We start from the raw sequence: 17710 nt of genomic DNA on the forward strand, positions 1-17710 counted from the left end.
ACCAAACAGATCCTGGCATCAGCAGAGTCCAACAGGAGAGTCTGACAAGGACACAGCCACGGCTGGAGCTCAAAGCTTGCTGTTACTGCTAAGTTAGGAAGCGTTTTTTGCTGAAGCATTAGYGAGTTGGTGTTATAGGAAGGTAATCGCTTCTGGACTGTCGCCTATTGTGACTGGATGGGCTGTGGCTAATCTTTGCCTCTAGCAAATTTTTGGTGGGCCTTGCACTTTGGCTGCAGAAGTGGACTTCTCAATCTTGTGAAACTGAGAGTTTAGGAAGGAGGAACAGAGAGTATACCAGACCATAGGTTTAAGACCCAGCCYAAACAAGAGAATACTCACTTGTTGGGGATTTAGGAAAAGGCATGATAGTAGATGATAGAGCACAAATGTAGATGATTTAAATTTTCAGTAACTCTCACTGTGCACAGCTCTCAAACCTTCAATTTTTCATTCTAAAAAGGATAACTAACCATACAAATATGGGAGCAAAGGAATTCTGCTTCTGAGCTGATTTTAAAGAAGGTAAACTGGACAAAAAGAAACCAGAAAAAAACCCCAGCCAAAAGCAGATGTGAATTTACTTYGGGTACGTGTAACACACAGGGGCTGGCAGCATAACTGCATGTGAGGGGATGCTCCCAAATCTGCAGCCAGCCTGCCATTTTCATAGTGGTTGGGATGTTTCCTTTATAGCCCAACAAGCTGTTAAACGTAACATACAACGAGCTGCCAAAGCCCATCTATAATATGCTTCAAGTTCTTTAACCTGCTGAAAGGTGCTCTGGTCACCCAAATCCTACTAAGCTAGGGCATCTTTTCTTACCAGTATCTTGGGCAATGAGACATGAAGGCCAGGCAGGGTCCCCAACAGTCAAATCACTATGAGCCCCACAGTGCTTTTGCACTGTGGACAAGAAACTTGGTGAGGTTGTCAGTTCTCATACAGGTGACAAACATTCACCTTCCCTGGTACTAAGGTTATGGAAATATTGAGATCTGCCACCGCACATAAAGATGGCAAATGTCTGGCATTGTGTAAGCCCTGACTCCCTGACCAACTTGGGGAAATGCATTTCACTGTTTTCAAGGTATCTGTAACACAAATATCAGTATAACAGGACATGGCCACAGAAATGATTAGGAGCTTTTGTTCCAGATTCTCCAAGACAAGAAAGTTGTTCCATGAACAAGACCAATCCAGAGATCCTRATGTCCAAAGAACTACTTATACTTACCTTCAGACTGAAGGAAAAGCAAAGCGACTCTCATTAAGAGACTGGTCGACCTATGAGTTAGGAGGATCATCCACTCCAGCAGAACGGCTTCTCCTTCTAAGGTCAGGATTCACTTATAATTTGTTCCCCACCTGTTTTATCRTCTACTCTCATTGCTTGATGCTGCTTTAGCAAGCCCTAACCTTTCTCTCAAGCATCCTAGTCAGTAAATACCTACAATGGCAGGCAATGTTTATTTGCTGCATTGAACCCTTCTCCCTCACAGCTCAGGTGGATGACATTTTTGCAAACCAACCCCCACCCCAACCACCAAGGCTGCCAGAGGAGCACTGAGTATGAACCTGCAAGCAGAAGCAGCAAGGACACAGAAGGCTGCCAGTAAAAGTGTGCAGAGTCTCTGTTCAGCTTTCGCCAGTACAGCCACACACGCTTGTAGGGAACAGCACCCAGTGACAATAGCAGTGAATCGCAGAGCAAAGAGGTRTATTACTGTCCTTTGGCATCAACTGTTTTCTGGGATACTTCCTACTTCAAGGCAAGCCCTTAATAACTCCCCTCTCTCCTTTAACCCATTTTATACAATTAAAGACCTCACAAGACAAGCCACCACAGCTGTCAGCATACTCACCAAAGTGTTTGTGTTGCCTTTCCTGAACTGAAGGCCAAGGTCTGACAGGATGAGCCATGGACTGCACCAACAGACCCACCCATGTTCTAAAAACAAATACCCTGGCATAACACAAGGCCTTTCCCAGCGACTAACAAGTTYTAAGCATTAGGTTTAATTCTACACTTAATTCTCCCTACTAATGCTGTCACCCCTGGGTAGCACAGTTGCCATGTAACTCAAGCCCTTGCTCTTTCGGGCAGAGTGGTACTTGACATGAAAATCCAAAGCAGCCAACAGTGAATTCAGCCGATACAACAGCACTTGTAGAAACTTCTTTTCTTACACCCCTAGATAGAAAAACTTGAAACCTTAATCCATGATGGAGCAGAACCGAAATACCACAGACCAAAGCAACATAGTTATGTCAACTCTGATGTTTCAGACCTGTTTGAAAGAAACGGCTTAGAAACGAGCTGATTCATACATACAAACAGTCCATTGTGCCCAGAGGTTTCCTAACATTCTTTTATTAAAAACCAAAGAGCCAAAGATCGCCCTGATGCTCTTCATTGTTATAAAGCAGACTGTGAAGTATTAAGTGAACTATGTATGAGCAAAGAACTCCAACTGATGCAGAGTTTAAAACTAGGTTTACAGTTTCCTATTTTATTGGCATGGATGTATTTCTAAACTTAAAAACCCTTCTGGCAAGTTATCTCAATTTCTTATGACAAAATTTCTCACAACACACAAGTATTTACAACATATACATATTTTTTCAGTCTTTTACAACTGGTTCTTAAAAGACAAACAACTCATAGGTTACCACAGAACAAAAGCTGTGACTTAGTTGTTTTTAATTTGATAAAACTATCATAAGTTAAAGTGAATAGATTTTTCTTTAAATTCCTTGTAGCATTTTACAAGTGCAACAGAAAAATATGAAGAACCAATTTAGGATAGCTGCAGTTCATTGGATAAATGTTGCCCGTCGTAATCACATTATTTCACAGCAAATTCTTGAAAAAATAAGCACCAATCATTCTTGCAAAGAACAATTTTATCTAAAAGTATTGAAAAGTGTTAAATACAAGGTGTTTAATTTACGTAACAAGCAATAAATACACTATATCCAAACTTTTATTCTGCATACTGCTACCCTTGTACATATAATGTACTAAAAAGTCAGCAAATTGTCAACACCTTTTCATATTTTTTTTTTCTCTTTTTTAAAAGAAATCAATTTGACTTCCAACCAACGGTTTGCTACTATAACAAAGGCCACAAACAGTACGTCTGGGACAGCATACAGTGTTAAAACTGACAAACTCCAAGGGGGAAAAACCATCTAGCAAATAAACTGGAAAGCTGTAGATCATTGCTGGTGATATTAACATATACTAGAAAACCTTAATATGCTGCTACTATGATTTYGTAAATTGTTTAGTCAAATATTGTAAGAGCAAACTAATGCTCCTACTGATCAACAATAATTCTGTAGCCACACTGTATTCTCATTGTCCTGCATGGAAAGATCTGGTGCAATTTCATAACTTTGCTTGAGCCTTTATTTTACAACAGAGCATTACCTCTAACTTGGAATTGCACATAAGAAGGCTATTAAAAAGTACAATAAAAATCTGCACAAATCAGACTTAAGAAGAGTCCGTATGCTGTACAATTTCTACAATATTATGTTGATGGGTGAATAAAGAAGTGCTGCCACTAAGATTTTCAGAAAGTTCTTTAGTTGAGGAATAATCAAATGGAATTTTTGTTGGKTTTTTTTATTATTATTTTTTTWAAATTATTTTTTATTTTTTTAAAAAATGACATCCAGGTCAGTTTAAGACCTATAAGCTTATGCATTGAGCCTTAAAGACTGATCTTCTCTCCTCCTGGAAGAAATATCAATATCTATTGAATCCTTGCCAACAATAAGCCTTAATCTCTTTGCTGGAGGAAGAGGAATAAAGTCATCAAATTCATCATCATAGTCATCTTCCTCTTCATCGTCCTCTTCTGATGAAGATTCATCTGCTGTTTCCTCTTCATAGTGACCATAATCATCTACTTCCATTCTCGATTCCAAAAGGGAGAGAGTTTCACTACAACACACACCATTTTCATGAAGGTCCTCAGGGTATGTCCCTCTGTTTTCTTCCTCTCGTTTTAGCTGTATTTTTAATTTTGTTGAACTATTGCCTGATCCTGAGTTAAACCCATTATTTAGCTTTGCTACATATAAGTTATTATCTTTTTCATGGTCTTTACTTAATTTTATGCTTATTTTTGAGGAATTCATTCCATCGCCCTCTTGATCATTTGCCTTGCTACTGCTATCATGGCGCCTACGAAGAGTCAGTTTAGGTATCCCAGAACTATTTTCAAGGATAAGCTGTGCATCATACCTCGTGATTCGTCTTTTCTTTTTACTTTTTGCAGTTCTAAAGCTGTCTTTTGCTTTAAAATTGTCAGTTGTTACAGAGCAGCCACCAGATCCAGGAATACAGTCTTTAAACCCAACAGGTGTGTCCACCACGTTATTCCTCTCTTCGAGTTCTGAACGAGAACTTATCAAATCTGGTACTTCATCTTTCACAGGTGTGTTGTGCATAGTATCAGTTTCCTCTGTTTTTGAAGATGGTTTCACAAGCTTTCCTTGTCGAGTTTTCTTTTTTGATGTGCCTGCATCATTTCTCTGGCACCGACCCTCCCCTTTATGTGATGGTCCATGAGCCACGTCGTTGTCGTTTAACACACGAGACTGTTGCTCTGCAATGTCCGATTGTGTTCCAGTCAAGTTACTCTTATAGCTATCCAATGTATTTGGTTCAAGCTTTGTGTCAGAGGTCTCCTTCAAACTCATTCTTGTTCTCATCGACCTCCTCGTGATGTATGTGCAGGGTGCAATATCACCATGCTCATGAGCACCTTTCACAGAATTCAGTTTATGTTCTCTCGCTGCATGCCTCGTTAAGCATCCACTGGAGACTGCAACTTTGACTGGTCCCTCCAATTCTTTATCCTTTTTAATGGGCAAGTTTTTATACAAAACTACTTTAGGCTCTTTGAGAACTAAGTTTCCCATTTCAAGCTTTCGAGAAGCATTCTTTTGCTCTGGCCTTTTGCACTGATTTCTCAACTTTATCTTTGAAAGTAAAGGCTTTGCAGGCTTTTTCAGTCTCTTTGGTACCCTGGAATTATTTATATGAGTTAGTTTAGATGAGGTAGAACTTGATGATGCTGGAATTCTTGACATAGACTGTCTGGTTAACGTTCTRTTTTTGCTGTTCTTTTTTATGCCGATTGAAGACTTTCTGTTAGCTGCAAAAGAAGAAAGTGGTTTTGTTATAACACTGCTATATCCTGAATTTCCCACTCCCAAATATTGCAGATACTGCATTTATTTGGAGCATTTCAACAAAATACATGAAAAAGGATAATATGTAGTAAGGAAAGAGACTGATTAATTTGCAACTCAACACATGACAGGAATTGCCAAACCGGGCAAAAGTACATCAACATTTCCAAGTACAATTCCCTACTCCCAATATATAAAGTTTGGTTTCTACTGAATTTCTTCTTCTCTAGATTAAAAAAATCTATTTGACATTATCCACAGCTTTTGCTGAGTATTAATCCGCAAAATCTCTGGATAAGCATAATCTAATATTAGCTCCAGGATTTTTTTCCTGAAGACGGAGGAAAAAACCCACCAAAAACATTAGCTAATGTAATGGTTTCAGTTTCAGGTGAAACAACCGCCTACTGTGGCAAGTTTTGTCTGCTCAACCGAGGTGCAACTCAAAAAATTGGCAATTAGAGACCATAAAAAGATATGGGGACAGTTTTTTAGGAGTTCTTTTGGTTGGTTGCRTTTTTGTGTTTTGTTTTTTTTTGTCTTGCAGAAAGATTACAAACAAAAATGCCTTCCAGTTTCTTCTGAAATTACTAACTGTGCACTTTCACTGCACAAGAGGTGCCTGAACTATCAATTCTGAATGTGGAATGGGAAGAGCTGCCCAATTTAAAGACCTCTAAAGGAAATGACTGTTTAATAATCTACTAAGAGTATTTATTTAAAAATTCTTTTCCTGCAGAATTCAAACTGTTACATTTTCTCTCCTAAACCATATACTACTGCCTGTGGTAGTTTACTGTATTTTGAAATACAGAAATTATTGGCAGGACTTTAACTGACATGTTTATAAATATTTGCTTTTGATATTAAAAAAGCAGAAGARCATACCACCTATTGTTTTTCAAATTCTTGGGGAAAACCATGAATTTGCTGTTTAAATTGCCTTCAGATTCCTGAATAAATTAGTTTTAATGACTAGTATGCAAGAAATGTCTCAACACTAAGAGAGGAATTGCATCACACTGGAAGTTTTCCATGCTTTTGTGAAACCTTTAATGACTCCAAGCCCTTCCCCTTACTTACTTGCATTACCTTTTTCCTGAGTGGTATCTGCATCAGTGTTAGAGCTGACGGACTGGCTGTCTGAATTCTTGCTGCTGTCACCCAACTTTTTCAGTCTGTTCAATCGTTTATCTGTTTCTCTCAGTCCATATTTACTGTTAATCACAGGAGTAGGTGCTGGCAATCCCACTCTTGATTTAAAAGCACCAGTTCCACGCCTACAAATYAAAAGAGGACACAAGGTATTAATAAATCTTACGGTAAACTTAGAGCTTTGTTTCATACACAGTAGTTTGGATTCCAGGTATATCTGGATCAATAAGACCAACAGCCACAGAATTGCTTAGTATTATGTGGATTGTTTTGTCTTCTACCTGTCATCTTGGGTGCCTAAATGTCTCAGTTGGCCAACAAGAACAGCAGGATCACCTAGGAAGAGTACAAGGACACATGCAGAGAGGATGCAAATCTTGGTGATGACATCTGGAAGCTTGAAAGAAGATGTACAGCACCAAATCTCCCATTGCTCCAAACAGACCCACAGATAYTTAGAAGTCTAGCATTTTAACATTGCAAATTAACACTTTACAGCATAGTTAAAATTGAGACACCTAAATATGATYTTTTTGTGGTGTACAAAGTGACTGTTGCCTCATCAGTCTTGAAACAAGATAGAACAAGTCCTTAATAATTCCACCCAAAATAAAACCTTCTATATTTGATTGCTTCTACCACAGCCTTGTAACCGAAAAGCAGATTCCTAGTTAGAATTAACCAAATACTAGCTTTAAAAAATAGCATTTTCATGTACTTAAAATACAAAAATGACAAGCTAATGAAAATATCCAGACACATAAAACTAGTTTGTCCTGAAAAAGAAAGCATTTTCATATTACACTGAAATAAATGATCAAARGAAGTCGAGAGAAACCCCGCATCACTCAGTTTAAGAAGGGAAGAACAATTCTGGTACCCATTTATTCAATACTTAACAGCTCCCCTGACTGGAGCACATTTTTTCTAGCAGCTCTCGAGACAAAAGTCTGAGACTGCACCCTTCACTTGGATTGACCTACCAACATCACATGAGTTCAGAGGGTCTGAACTCATACCCGAGACCCATACTCATAGTCTGACCCATACCAGAGGGTCTTCCCTTTAACTGCAAGATTTTTTAATGACCAAAGGAGTCAGTAAAAATGAAAGTAGGTTTACTGAACTATTTATAYGCAGGTGCACTAAGCAATTTCTCAATATGAGCAATATTTTGTCCTTTATAGGGTTTTTCTTTCTACAGTTAAGAGCAATGAGTAACAGCACAGTGAGTTCTGTGCAGTTCCTCTTGGAACTGGATGAAGCTGTCTCAGATCATGCTGAGCCTTCCTGCTCACAGTGAGCAGAAGTTTCAATGTGGTAAAACCAACTGTGATATTCTTTCAACTGGTTTTGTGAAAAAAAAAAAAAAAAAAAAAAAAAAAAGCGCAGGTTGGGACAGCACGGGTGAAAAAGAAATAGAACATCTCTTCTGCTATTGAGCGATGGAAGATACAGGCAACTACTATCCAAACCAGTAGGTATTTACAAATACACAAATTCCTCAAGTTCTTACAACACTGAGTGAAAAACTACTTGGCCCATTTGCAGTAGAAGAGAATTTTAGGTCAACATGTAAAACATTAATGGAATTTGCTTTGTCTAGTGCAAAAAAGAGCGAAAGTTGGGGATCAGTTGACAGTGGTCTTGTAGAAGCTATAACTCATTTTCCTTCAATTTCTACTTTATTCAGTATAAATATTTTTAAGACTTTACACCCCTGTTTTGTTCTGTCTCATTTTAGACTAATCTCCAGAACAGAGAATCAAAAGAAAAAGAGAAAATGCAGTTCTCAAGAATCATCACCATTCTGTAACAACAGAAAAATCACCACATCAAATAGGTAGGAAGCAATTATTTTCCATCCAAAATCTGAGTACTCATAATCAGGGACTTTCAGTATCACAAAATACATTATGAATATGCCCAATTCCATTTGAAAGCTATTTACATCAATGCATACCTTTCACAGGTGTAACATTCGCARTATTCATTATTTTCTCCAAAAAACCCATCTCCGTAGTAACATGAGATTTCTTCTCCAGGTTCAATATCTCTTAGAGCTTTCACACATGCTGTATCTCTGCCCGTTGATACAAACTGGGGAAGGAGATGACAGGAACATAAAAAAAAGGTTAATCATTAAGGCTGCACAGTATCTGAATAAGAAATAAAGGTAAAACAGTTGGGGAAGAAAARTTGGGAGGACAAAGAAATAAAAGTGGGGTACTTTATTTTATTTTTAATTTCTTGCTTACCTTACAGTTAGGTCTGCAATCTGAAAAAGGTCCAAAAGATAAAGTCAATTAACTGTGGATAAGACCTGAAACATGAATAGTTGTAGATATCTAAAGTAAGGATTCACTCTGACTTCAATAATTGCAGAATCGCAACTTAATACTGGGAGTTAAGTTAGTATTGCACAAAGCCATACATCAAAAGATACCAGCTTTGGTACAGCTGRGTTTCTGAGCTCTTCCCTATGCTATCACAAATGACCAATTTCCCTCCTCTTTAGGGTAAACAGTTTGATCTTAAATCCTACCTGCTTTTCCTTTGGCACACAAACACAACAGARTCAGCTAGGCTTCTGTGCAAAAGTTAAAGAGCCATAAGAGTTCACCTAATAAAGATGTTACTATTGACTGAGTTCACAAAGAATTCGAGGTAACCCACAATATGTTCCACAAATTTAGGGACCAGTTCCCAAGTTTCTTTYAAGGAAGAAAGCATTGCTTCCTAGAGCCTTCTGTGAGTTTTACAGCTGATCAGCTCTGGCTGGGAAAATCCCCATAGGATTTTTTTCCTACAGCAATACAGTATGCCACATTCAGAAGTTTTTCTCCAAGTTCCTGTGTTATTTGGTTCACATACAACTGRATTGCTTATGCCCTTCAACATGCTTCCTATACTTACTACTCACCATGATTGATAAATGCAGCAGGACCAAGCCATAGTTGTGCACAGTTTTTTCGTGTAGAATACATGACGCTGAAGTCATTTTCCCCATGTCTCAGCAGCATGTTTTCTTCCATTTCTGATAGTTCAGCAATACAGCCCACAAGTAATTCTATTTTATCATTTCGTTTCCTTTAATGTAAAAAGAGTAGCAGAAATAAGACTACATGTGCCAAAATTATTAAATAATTTCACAGAAAGAAAAGTTGTTATAGAATCAATTACATCAAATTTGATGTCAGAAACAATTACCACCATTGTTKCTACAATTTCCTGAGACTGTAGGCAAGAAATTGCAAGAGTTGATTACTTCAGCTTCTGTAATTGTTAAAAGCAAAAGMGAAATCTTTTAATTTGTGTACACTCCCTCCCCATCACCACTTAAATTCTGACTTCCTCCAGCTGCTCTTGCTTGTGTTTCCTGTACTTGTTCCTGTGGCCAGGAAAACCCAGCATAATGAAAATGCTTAAAGCTCCATGGYTTTTTAAATGAGTCCCAATAATGACTCCAAGAAAGGCTGGAATTCAAGCAAGATATTTTGCTCTCTCACAARTTGTTTTTCAGCATGAAGCTGGTCCTTGAAACAGAGTAAGGAGGAGCAATGACAGACACCTACAAAAATCAACAAAACCATGAAGCTTTTTTGTGCAGCCAGCCAATGTGCCATCATGAATAGAGCAGCACAGAGGCTCAGCCTAGCAGAAGTACACAGTTTCCACTTTCTTGCATAAGCGTTGTTTTCACTGCTCTTTGGAGTGGCCATTACATCTTCTGGCCAGATTACTCTGACAYAGATAAATATGGAGATACTAAATGTGCATGAAGGACACAAAACAGAAGCCAAGCCTTTCAAGTGCAAAATTTTCCTCTGACAGAGAACGCTGAGAACTCTAATAAGTTTTGAGTCTCAACAGTTTTGCAGATATCACCAGGGCTATGAAACAGCTTTCCTGCTCTTGCATGATCTCAGGCCACTTAGGATTGAGCATGAAAAGTTAATCCCTTTTCAACACACTTACATGCAAAACTTCTACCACAAAGAATCAGCCAAGGGGTGAATTCAAGAAAAACACAACAACAACCAACCCCCAATCAATATTTTTGGGTTGTATCACAATTGCGGAACTTTCAGCTCCAGTCATGAAGAGGTAGAAAGCAGCCTCAGCCTACTTAAAACTTTCCCTACAACACATGGAGGTTGTGTTGCCATCAGCAGGGTGTCCAGCCACTCAGTCCCAGCATGAACATAACAGCATTTCTTCAMCTCAGATGTGCTGGTACAAATGGGCACTGCCACAAAGCAAAGCTCATACAGTTGGTGTGTATTGTTTGAATTTATCTTAAAATCCGAATTAAGCCAGAATCTGCTGGTCCTGCCACACACATCCTTATAATGAAACTCAGATATGCCAAAATTAGATGGGGAAATATACTGGGGTTCCAACCTTGTGTTTTCAGAAGAGGTTTATCTYGTACAATCAAAATATGGAAATAACACCCATTTAAAAGAGGCAAAAAACCTCATATCCCCCCCAATTATTCATTATGTAACAGATCTGCCATAATGCTGTGTTTCTCAAGGGAGGCAAACAAATCATGAGTAGAAGAAAATAATCATCTGACTGAAAACAAGACTCAAAAAATCTTGTACAATGAACACTATACAGATACACCCAAATATACAAACGAATGTTGTCCAGAGGCATGGATCCTGTATTAAATATTCGGCAAAACCAGAAAATTCAATTTGCAAGTAACAATACAAAATTGTCTATTTCACTGGTTGCAATTTTAATTCTAAATCACACTTTTGTTATRTTTTTTAGATTCTTACAAAATAATATAAACAAAATGCAACAGTAAACTGTATTTCTTACCATTCTTTTGTTGCAACAATTTTGGCTCCATTTTGCTCAGAAGAATACCGATTACAAGGCAGTATCTCAAACCCACTGTCAGTTGCAAACATTCGTAAATAAATAAATACCTGSAGTGAAAAAAACCAGGACTTGTCTGTTACAGGCAAAACAAAAGCAGTGAAGAAGTTCTTATATAAATAATGAAAGTGAACTGTACAAAACCACACACAAAATAGATACTGCAGTAGGATACWGTCTGCTGAAATGCATTTCTATACATTTCAGATAGACATATTATGTGGATCTTATTTCTTTATAGTGACTTGTAGGAATCCTCACACAATTACCTTGTAGGKAATGTGATTATCCAAGGAGTTTAAGAAAATTAAAGAGACCTTGAGTGGTACAGAATTGGCCCAACTAATGAAAAYGGATAATTTTTTTTCTTAAAATTCCTGAATAGTTGCATTCAAGAAATCTTCTCAGATCTTTAAGAACCACTGAGACCTAATAATGTACAGGATCCCATTTTTTTATTTGAAGTTCTGAAAAAATATTAATTCCACAACAAATCTAAATGCTGAATTCACGCTTCTTTTTTTTTGCTGAAGTATGATYGTGTTACTCAAAAAATCACTTTGACAAAGCAGAACTTTTTTCTGCAAACACTTTCTTGCATTACTAGATTTAGGGCATTTTAAAATAGGCCAAATTCCTTTTGGTTGTACCTGGAAACAATAGATTCATTTCTGAAGAATCATCTTGTTTTTTGTTAAATCAAAAATACTATGATTCTTTTGCTTTGAACCTTGAGAATCAATCACCTTTATGCTACATACAAAATGGATTTGAGATGTGGGAAGTAGAGTAGGATACTACTCCTACTGAAAGCCCCTATATCCAAAGCAATAAAAGTATTTTAAGGTAACAAGAATCCTTTTTCCTTTACCTTCCTTTGTCACCCAATTTGATTTACAACAGCTGTGAGTAAAAAAAAAACCTAAAACCAACTCAAAAAAAACCCCAAATAAAACCCCCCAACCAAACCGCAATACAAATGAACAATAAAGGGGGAAAAAACCCCTTCCTTTCTACATTTTATTAATAAAGGCAATGCAAGTTAACCAAAAATAAAAGGGAGGGTGTGTCTAGTTAGGCTTTAGAAAACAAACTAAGTTTCTCTTAAAAAACAATAAAACAACATATAATAGAGGAATCAATTGCTTTACTATTGCTACATTCTTAAGAAGTTTACATGCTTTCTTTGCCTTTCAACCATCTGAAAAAGCACATTAATTACAAATACACCTACATGTTCCTTGAACAACCTTTCCTGCATTTTGTTCTTGTTAAGAAAATAGTGCCGGGCCCAGTCACCTGACGTCAAGGACTTGAAGGCTTTTTCTAAGTGCTCATCTTTCTTAAAACGTTCAATCACCTCTTTGAGTTCTTCTTGCCTTCCTTTAATAGGTCGAAATCTGAAATAAAAAATAAAGCTATTCCAGTCCATTGTCAATCATTCTCAATGCTTCCTCACATTACTTACAGCAGAGTTCTTCTGCTATCCACATAAATATTTAACTCCCTGCATGAAGACACTGACCAACTTTTGCCAAACCCAAAACCTTATTACACTGTTCAATTCACTACATGGGTTCACATGGATTRTAAATTTAAAATGTGCATTCATATAAAATAGAACTCCTAATGACAACATAAGAAGTATCGACAAATACTCACATATGGCAGASATACTACATCTGTGGAAGATTAAAGTTCCACAAGCTAGTGCAATCAAAGGATTTTTTTCCCCGCAAACAGGAAATCTTGACCATGTAAATATGAAAACAAACACTTGTACATTAACAGAGAATTCTACCTTCTTCCCAAAGCTTGAGATTTAAGAAAAATCTACCCTTCTTGTCTTCACTGGGAAAAAGTAACAGAAAAAGCCTGCATGATTGCCAGAAGTGAAAGCTCAATTGTTGAGCTGCAAAACTAGCAAGAGAAAGCAGCACTTAGTCAGAGATTATGCCAAATCCCTATAAATTGCCTTTGACTGAGMACATACCCATATATGCTCTGCTTTGGGGCAGAAATGGGGGGTGGGTATTCTCAAAACATATGACACACCCCAGGGTACTCTTCACAAAGATAAAATTTTCCCAGGGTCATGAGAAACAGTTTTTTTGCAGCTCTTTTTACAACTCATGTTTTGCTTACAGAGCATATGACAAAAGTGCTAAACAAACCAAGAGCTTTTGAGTAAATGTGCAAGAGTAAGTCTCATTACTTGTTGCTGGAAGTGCATTACTATGCTGATTTTATTTCCTCTTACTTGCCTAATGAAATCTATATTTCATTACAAAAGTAAGAAAGGGGAAAAAATTCTCGGGAGTTGATAGAAGGAAACCTCCATCAACTTTCTCAATGATACACTGTTTTTCAAACTGCCATAAAAATGGCTTATTGTCATCTTAGAACACTGAATGTTGMAAGTAACTTCAAATGATGTAAGGTTTGTTTCTTCTATGCAACTTGTACAAAGGAACAAAAAAGTGTTCCCTCCCAATTTTGTTTCCTTTTGTAAAATACTGAGTCTAATCAGATRTAAGTAACATTGATGAGGATTCAATTTCCTTTATTAGAAGGAAGATGCTGTATTATTGCTGCTTCATAAACAATGAAGACAGACCTCCTAACAGTAGGATCATTTTCAGCAGGTTATCAGCATTCCATGCAACTGCTTTTATAAATCTCTGAATTCTCCATCTGAAAACCTTCCTTATGACATAGTAACTAAGCAAAATTTATCAGCATAAACCTGTGGGCTTTCAGAGAACCAGGCACAGCAAGGAGTTCTGGGCAGACATCAGGCTCAGTTCTCCTCTGGCTGGGATATGACAACAAACAAGACAGAAGAAGTCAATCAAGAAATAGATGCCTGCTTACAACTGTAGCACACACCATGCAAAGAAGTTTCAAATTAAATTCTTTATTAAAGAACATATCTTCCCACCATCCCAAAAAGCTAACTACCTAACAAGCTGCTGAGACTCATCATGCAAGGAAACTSTCCTCAGACTAGAAATGACACAAAAAATTTTTGTTTTGCAGCACACCAGTCTTCAACTTGCCAGTCACACACACGAATATCTTTGTTCTCCCAAAACCAGAAAGACTTTGCCCAGATTTGAYAGTCATAATTCACAGAGCTTCCTCATACATGAAGGGAATTTAGTCATATAGCCTGAACTGAACCTGACTAGTTTCAGAACAGGACTTGCTCTCATTTTCAATTTCAACCAGAAACAGCTTTCCTAGCAACGAGCCAACTGCCCTTACACCATGAGAAGCAGAGAGCACACCAATATGCACAAACATGAAAGGTCAATATTTCACTTACACCTTTATCTGCAACATTACACATGGAAAAAACCCACAGGATTTACAGATAAAATTGGTCTTCAGCTATGTCTGTTCTTGTTGGGCTATATGAGTGACTGYCCTCTCCCTTACACTATATTTTATGAGTTGAAATGCACAATTTTTTAGATAAGTGACCTGMAGGAGCAAAGATGGGTGGAAAAGCCATCACATTCAAAATTGCATTAGCACCTGAGACAGGCAATGTATGTGCTGACAGAYATTATCATAATCACTCATCATAAAGAAGCCAGGTCTAGGCTAAGCTCTCAATACCAGGTTGAAGAAAACAGTATCCCAACTGAACCATGACTGGAAAAAAGAAATAAAAAGGACAGATGCTAAGCTTAACAGTGGCTYTCAAGACCTACAGAGAAAGAATCAGCACTTTACATTTTCTAGCAATTAGAAGCACATCTTACAGCCCAAATGCTCATATTTTAGGTCTTTCACAACACATTATTCTCAGAGGTTGACTTCAAGTCTACCTGACCAGCTGCCTTAGGGAGTTTGGAACCTGGCCCTAACCCTTGAAAAGACACTTGCACACCTTCATGGATCACATTCAGCAGGTGTTTCCATGTGTTTCTGTCTCAGGCACCACACTGCTGCTGGAATTCTTTTATATGATTAGCCAAAGTTCATGTAACACCATTCCTATAAAGTAAAATAGTGTATGCCCATGCCTTGCAAAGGGCAAAAAGATGGCTGGAAACAAGAAAGGGATGAAGAGATTGTAAAACCCCCAAGATATTATAAGGTCAGATGAATGCTGATTGCATGTYGGCATTTCAAACAGGAACTGGGATTTTCAAAGAACACGACTCTCTGCAACCAGGGCTTCAAGAATTAATACCAAGGACTCTCTGAAGCACCTCCATCAAAATCTTGCTCTTACGTGGTCACAAGACAGAGATAATGAGAGAAGATAAACAGGAATCCAAATAAGCAAGAAGTGCTCACAAGTACAAGGGAAGATGCTGGAAACSAACACTATGTTCAACATTTCACTCCAAAGGTTCCCAAATGGGTGAAACAGAAAGACACTGTGCACCCTGAGCCTGAGTTAGAAGGTTGCTCACAGTTTAACAGCACATGTAAATTGCACTGAGAGCATATGAAGTTTGTAATCAAATTCAGAATACTACAGGCCAGATTCCTCATGAAAAGTGTCAGTCTTTCAAATGAGTGTATCTCCACATATACTTTAAAAGGTACCTTCTGATTTGGGACACTGAAGAAACCAAGAAAGCCTAGAAGTCCAGTGTTTAAGAATCTGGGTCTGCTGATAGATACTTCACTTCTCCCACAAGTATCATGAACTAGTTTATTGATCAGTTCTTCACAACCAAATGTCAATTGATTTTGAGAAGCAGCTTTGCACACTACCATTTTGTTKACTAGGAAAGCCCTGTTTACACATGATATSAAAAAAMCCCAAAAACCTACATATCTGCTGGAACAGCCAACACAGCCGAGCTCCACCGTGAAGAGAGCCTGAAAAGGTTCCACAGCTAAATGAATACATATAAAATGAGCCAAAGAAACTGACTTCTGTAAAACAGGAGACTAGTTCAAAGAAGAGAAATAGACAGAGTATGAGGAAACCAACAGAACAAACCAGCCAACCCAGTCYCTAAACAGAAAGACAATTAAAATCAGAATTGCTTATCCAGGCTTCTGGTTTCCTCCTATGAACAGTACCTTCATTAAATTCCATCATGGAAACTGAACAAGACACAGTGCTGTTTGAATCTGCTCACAGGCACAGACTGCTTGAGCCACCCTATGAGCAGCTTCACAGGTCAAGTCTCATGGTACACGAAGTCYACTGCAAAACAGTCTACTGTTAGAAGTAAAGAAGAATGAAAACATCAGCTATGACCGTGTCTTAAAAAAACCAAACCAACAGCCTTTCTTCCTGACAAACTGCAGAACAAAAACTTTTCACACTTAGAAATACTTATTTTTTCCTAGTCAACAAGATCCAATAAAGCTGTGGCTACTGCAATTTCAATATCAGACAGAAGATGATCTTATCCCAGTTAAGGGCAAATTGATGTGGTCTCAATAAGGAAGATGTAGGACAATGGCTTGGGGAAGCAAATCTTTCTCTCTCAAGTTTCTCTTACCTCAGGAGTACTTAAAGACTCTTGGAACTCCAAGGTATAAAGCCAAAGGTCAGTGAGATGCTTGCCTATAAAGGAAGTTAAAGGAGAGTTTCTGGTAAGTTCAGAAGCATAGTACCTTGCTCAGTCTCAGTCACTGAGAGCAGTGAGTTTGAACAAAAAGGATAAATTGATCCTGCAAGAGATCCAGTATGGAACTCCACACAGCACACCAGTGCATGGTAAAGAGCTTTACTTCCAAACCATGTTTCTTAACTTCTGACTAGGGAACATCAAGAAGGTTAATTTATCAAAACCATATCAACCCATCAGCCTTTAACAACAGGCACCTTGTCTGGATGATATTTCTGTTTAGGTAGCTGTGAAAATACAGCAAGTTTAAGTTCACCTAAGTACCAGAAACTGGGCACAAAAGCTAAAACTGCAAGCCTGTTAAGGATTCAAGACAGCAGAACAAGAGTTGAAAATCCTCTRTTTAAAATAAGCATAAACAACTTACTTGATTAACATACATTTTGGCTTCCTCCCTGCCCAACCCTGTAGTATTTTTTCCTCAAAACTAGTTACACAAGTTATTATCAACTTGCATTTACTGCCAGCGTTTTCATATGGAGAGAAACTCATGCTCTTTAAAGGCCAAATTTCAAAATGGTACTTTTAATGAAGAAAGAAATCCACATTACTTAAATTTCTTGAACTGACTCTAAATACACACCAGTGTGGTCAAAACTCCAATACAGCTGAAAACAGAAATAATGAAAATTCTAAGATACACAATTTCATTCTCCTTAATGTGGTTTGCAAAGAAATAAATTTTTTAAAAATAAGTATGGGGGACACAAGCCAACAACCCAACACTGTCCTSTAATCCTATTCTGACACTCCACAAAGAAGACTTAATTTAGGAGTTAACATGATTACTCAATGCAAGCCACTTCACGTTTTGAAAATATAACACTTCTCATTGAAG

The 17710-nt window shown here is 37.7% G+C and overlaps 1 protein-coding gene across 4 annotated transcripts in view; it reads right to left on the reverse strand.

Moving 5' to 3' along the window:
• Positions 1-2336: 2336 nt before the first annotated feature.
• KMT5B (lysine methyltransferase 5B) overlaps positions 2337-17710 on the reverse strand; it is a 28246-nt gene continuing 12872 nt past the window's right edge. For 2 of the 4 annotated variants that reach the window (XM_057371487.1, XM_057371488.1), the window contains exons 4-10: positions 12498-12663; positions 11204-11313; positions 9291-9457; positions 8626-8645; positions 8331-8467; positions 6296-6492; positions 2337-5175 (exon numbers count right to left, since the gene is read on the reverse strand). In XM_057371487.1, the coding sequence (XP_057227470.1) occupies positions 3710-5175; positions 6296-6492; positions 8331-8467; positions 8626-8645; positions 9291-9457; positions 11204-11313; positions 12498-12663 (2263 nt within the window). In that variant the 3' untranslated portion in view covers positions 2337-3709. Of the gene's footprint in view, positions 5176-6295; positions 6493-8330; positions 8468-8625; positions 8646-9290; positions 9458-11203; positions 11314-12497; positions 12664-16743; positions 16803-17710 lie in introns of those variants that run through there. The other 2 variants (XM_057371491.1, XM_057371490.1) reach the window with 2 other exon arrangements.

This window comes from Malurus melanocephalus, unplaced genomic scaffold, assembly GCF_030028575.1.
Source record: "Malurus melanocephalus ecotype Western Australia unplaced genomic scaffold, MMel_1.1 scaffold_147, whole genome shotgun sequence".
In the NCBI taxonomy this organism is placed as follows: domain Eukaryota; kingdom Metazoa; phylum Chordata; class Aves; order Passeriformes; family Maluridae; genus Malurus; species Malurus melanocephalus.